The sequence below is a fragment of the Apaloderma vittatum genome, unplaced genomic scaffold, assembly GCF_000703405.1.
Source record: "Apaloderma vittatum isolate BGI_N311 unplaced genomic scaffold, ASM70340v1 scaffold44625, whole genome shotgun sequence".
In the NCBI taxonomy this organism is placed as follows: domain Eukaryota; kingdom Metazoa; phylum Chordata; class Aves; order Trogoniformes; family Trogonidae; genus Apaloderma; species Apaloderma vittatum.
Window position 1 is genome coordinate 1 of NW_009719680.1, and position 4,671 is coordinate 4,671.

Below are 4,671 nucleotides of genomic sequence, written 5' to 3' on the forward strand. Positions count from 1 at the left end.
CAGCCAGGTCACGGCGCTGTCCCCAAGGCCGGGCAGCTTTTGCAAGCCGTTGACATCACCGGGGTGTCAGCTGGCACCGGGTGTGACACGGAGACGCTCCAGCCACCGTTCCACACTTGCCGCCGATGTAAAAACCAGGCTCAGTTTCCAGCCGGGCGCTCTGCCAAGGGGTCAGGTGAGTCCCGGACACAAAGCGCTTCCCTGCAGCCGGACTGCTCGGGATGGCTGGGACACTAACGCACCTTCCCTAGGGCTGCTCGCGGTCCCCGAAAGGCTGAGCAGCCTGGAGCGTGTTGGACCATGTCTCTTCCAGGTAGACCACAGCCCCTGAGCCTCGTGTTTCTTTTGGGGATGGGGATGGCGTCGGAGAACATCAACTGCCCGAGCAGGTGTAGCTGTCAGTACCTGGAAGTGAACTGCACAGGGCAGCAGCTGCAGGAGTTCCCTGAGGCCATCCCGCTGGACACCAGGCAGCTGATTCTGGCGGAGAACAATGTCTCCTACCTGCCAGCAGTGGAATTGAGCTTCTTGGCTGATTTGGTCTATCTGGATTGCAGGAAGAACCTCCTGGGGGATGACCTGGATTTCACTTTCATTGGAGTGGCCAAGCTTGTCTATCTGGACCTCAGCTTCAACAACCTCACACAGGTCACCTTCAGCACCTTCTCACACCTCCTCAGCCTGGTCGTGCTGAAAATCTCCGACAATCCTAACCTTGTGGTCATTGAGAAGGATGCTTTTGCCAACAACACGTGGCTGAGGCACCTGGATGTGAGCCGCACAGGCTTAACGTTCCTGGACACCAGCACTGTCCGGGACCTGCCCAACCTGAGGTTTCTGGGGCTTAGTGACAACCTGTGGCACTGCAACTGTTCTTTTTTGGACTTCATTACCTGGATGACAGAGACCACCATTCATTTTCCAGGTGAGGACTGTGTGAGCAAGACCTCTCTCCTCCCTACTCCTGCAGATCTGTGTGGAATGGAGAGTGCCCTCTGTTCTCTTTCCCAAAACTTCAGCTCACGAGGCTTTGCCGCTGCCTGTCAGTCGTGGGTCCTGTCTTCTGCTCCCGGATCAGAGCAGCTGGGTCGTGCATGCTCTACCCACAGGGAGTCACACTCAGTAGCATCCTCAGAACAGTCAGAGAGGGGTAGCGCTTAGCTAGGATATTGCTGCTGCTGTGGCTCTAAAACACCTGGCTCCAGCTTCAGGAGGTGCTCCTGCACCTGGGAGCCACCACACCTACGAGCCACCACACCTGCAGTGCCTGCTGGGGCTGCAGTGCCAAGGACAAGGAGCCCAGCGTGGCTCTGAGGGAGATCTGCACTAGGAGATTTGCTGCTCTGAATTCCCTGCCTTACCTCCACCAGCTCGGATTGTTTGCTGCTGCGGCAGAACCAGTATGTCCATAACGATCAGTTAACCCCTCCTCTCTCTGTGGAAATGCTCTCCTGCCTCTGTTCTGACCTGCGCGGGGCAGCCTCTCCAGCCGTGAGCTTTCCACCATCTCGAACACCTCCTGCAGACCTTATTTCTGCAACTTCTACAGCAGAAATTCTGCTCCATGTTGAAATCAAAGCCAGGTTGAAAGCCAGTCAGCTCCTCTTCTGCTCCGATCTCTCGCTGACAGGGCCTCTGGGGAAAGTTTGGGTGGTGTGGAAGCCAGCAAGAATTTAGCTGCTGAACTTCATGGGGCTGTGATCACACCCTGCTCCCTGCCAACCTGTTTCCAGACATGAAAAGTGTACACAACGCCTTTTGCCTTAAGAGCCCAGCAACTGTTGTGCTAGGACAGATAAAAATTACAAATCCTGCAACCTCCAGCTCCTAGCCCTCACAGCAGGTAGACTTTTCTGCTCCTCTGTATCAGACTGTGACCAAATGCTCAGAAGTCAGAGAAAAATGTTTTGCTGTTCCCATGGGAGCTCTGGTTTGGGTCCTAAATGAAATTTGATTGACAGAGTGAAACAGAACACAAGTTGTGTTAAAAAAAGGGAGGCTCCATATGTTCCCACTCTTCCTCCAGCACCCCAGAGCAAATTGGCTCTCATTTAATTTTTCCAGTGTAAGAAATTTATGTGCAATGCAGGTGAGCGCCGAGTCCCACAGGCTGCAGCAGCACAGCAGAGCTTACTTCTGAATAAAGCCCATTTCTTGAAAACAGAGTTTCCAAAATATCTCTCCTTACATCATCTGGGATCCTAAAATCAACTTTTCCCCATCAGATTGAAAGATTTTACAAGTGGGCTGTGGACACTGAGTATTCATGAGGCAGGGTAATCACCAGCTCCCTTTCCCAGAAAAATACTGGTCCGAAGGGCAAAGCTTTGTTCTGCAGCTGCAGCACATGAACTCAATTTTTTTTTCCAAACACCATAGCACACACTAACGAAGCAAGCTTAGCTTTCTTTAATGCAAGATGCAATGGTGAGAGAGAGCTGCAAAGGAGAAATTGTTTGAGAAAGTCTGTCCATTAAATAAGAAAGGGGCACAAAAGAGCCCCAGGGAAGAATAGGGAAGGGGAAATGGAAGCTGGTGTTAGGACAGAACCAAATTAAGGACATCTCTGTGTTTTATTACATGTACTAACCTCCCTATAGGCAGAGAAGTTCTTTATTTTCCTCATACAGGTTACAGGCAGTTGTGGAACAGTGTAAAAAAGTACTGTTCTTATCAGTAAGATTGGAGATAACACACTGAACCCTGGAACAGGAGCATAAAGCTCATTGCAGGCAATTTGAGAGGGTAGGAGAAGCAAAGGCAGTGGCAGCAAAGACTAGGGGTATGAATATGGATCCCCACACTGTGCTCTGGAAAGTGGGGAAGCCAAAGAAAACAGGGAGCCCGCGGAGGATGCCCCACTTCCCTGCTGTGTTGAGCTTTGCTTTGTCCTGGCGAGATGGCTGTGAGCGAGTCCACAGGAGGCCGTTTGCCTCCCAGGATGGGTGTGAGGGCTGTGCAAAGCATTCACACTGCCAGCAAGCGTGAGCAGACTGAACACCCTGTGTCACAAACACCCGCCTGCCGGGAAGGGCAGGGCAAGAGGGCTTCATCGGGCGAAAGAGGGCTTCATCGGGACCAGGCGGCCCTAAAGCAAGGGTTGTAACAGGAGCTGACAGCTCCAGTGCAGAGAGATGTTGGGACAGAGCCCTGAAACCTGCTGCAAGCAGATCCCCATCGTGGCCTTTAAAAAGCTGCTGCTTTTGCACCAGCCTGGGGTGCTCAGCTGGATCTGTGCAGTCCAGGTGCTGACACAAAGTTGCCCAGGTCTAGATGGAGTTGGGTAATAGAGAGAAAAAGCTCTCCATTTATACTCCGGACAGTTAGAGGTATCAGCCTGACAGTTAGAGATACCGGCCCTGTTTTCTCTCCACTGCTCCGTTTTCCTCAGGCCCAGCCACGCAGTGCAATCCAGCCGTGACCAGGCTGTGTCTGGCACAGTCACGGTGTCTGGCTTGGGGAGTTCAAAGCCTGCACAGAAGGAGAGGGCCATCGCTGAGGGCACACGATTTCCACTGACCCCAAAATGAGACGGTGTTTTTACCTTGCTCAGCTTTCGCTAACTTCAGAGGGGAAAGCCAGCATCTGTTTTATCACCGTGTATGCTACGATGTGACAGGGTCTAGTTATTATTTCAGTGGAACTGAATCATTGATGAGTTTTCTCTTCCTCTCTCACAGAACAGGTAAGGGTATGCGTAACTGCAAACCACTCGAGTTGTCCAGTACACACAAGCCTCATTATTCCAGCATAATTTAGGTTATATCACTTCAGAAAGTGTTTGAGATAAAAAAAAAAAACACAAAACCCACCACACAGAAGTGCTCTTATATTAGAATAAAAGTGCTCAATCAGCAGAGCAGTTTGCCACAGTGGCATAATCCAACATGCAGTGTCTTCCTGCAGACACAACACCACAGAAACCATTCTGGAAACCCAGCAACTGTGGTTTGACAAGAGTTTGCCTGTCTGATTTTACCTAAGCCGTGGAGAGAGGTGGGTGTGAAGTCCGTAAACATATTTTGGAAGTTTAGCAAACTCCTCCATCACATTTTCTAGTAGGACTCCCATTCATTAATGTTTAAGATACAGGCAAGAGAGTCTTGCTTCTGCTTTTCCCTCTGCAGATGCTGACAACATCACCTGCTACACCCCAGAAGGCCTGCGTGCCCTGAAAATGCCTGTGGTGGAGGCGCAGCTCCACTTCAACTGCCTGACCCAGCTGTACAAACAAGATTACATCTTTCTGTGTCTCATTGGCTTCTGCATATTCTTTGCCGGCACTGGGGCAGCCTGGCTGGCTGGCATCTGTGCTGTCATCTATGAAGTCCACACTTCAAAGGGAGAGGAGGAGGAAGACGAAGTCAATTAGCATCAGCCCTACAAATCCTTCTCAACACCCTTTGTGGGAACTGAAGGCAGGCCCTTCCTGCCCGATTTCCCACATTATGTCCCATTCTAGATTTTTGAAGTGAAATAAAACTGCGAGAGAATAAAAGTCCCTGTGCTCCAGTTTCACTCACTGTGCTGCCTTCATTTGTCATCTGTCACTAGGACTCAGGACATCAGCAAAATATTAATTTGGGGCGAGCATGAGAGGTGTGCACAGTGCCAGGCATTTACACTCCTGCTTTACCATGAGACCACAGAAAAGCAGGGACCACCTCAAAA

The 4,671-nt window shown here is 50.8% G+C and overlaps 1 protein-coding gene across 1 annotated transcript; it reads left to right on the forward strand.

The window, feature by feature from the left end:
• Positions 1–300: 300 nt before the first annotated feature.
• Positions 301–4,372, forward strand: LRRC52 (leucine rich repeat containing 52). Its single transcript, XM_009870717.1, has 2 exons — positions 301–925; positions 4,128–4,372. The coding sequence occupies exons 1-2, from the start codon at positions 301–303 to the stop codon at positions 4,370–4,372; spliced, it is 870 nt and encodes a 289-aa protein (XP_009869019.1).
• The last annotated feature ends 299 nt before the right edge of the window (positions 4,373–4,671 follow it).

Excerpts from the sequence above, each read along its gene's own strand:
- LRRC52 (XM_009870717.1), top strand. The coding sequence starts at position 301 with ATGTCTCTTCCAGGTAGACCACAGCCCCTGAGCCTCGTGTTTCTTTTG. Across the intron at positions 926-4,127 it reads GACCACCATTCATTTTCCAG|ATGCTGACAACATCACCTGC; the intron begins GTGAGGACTGTG and ends TTCCCTCTGCAG.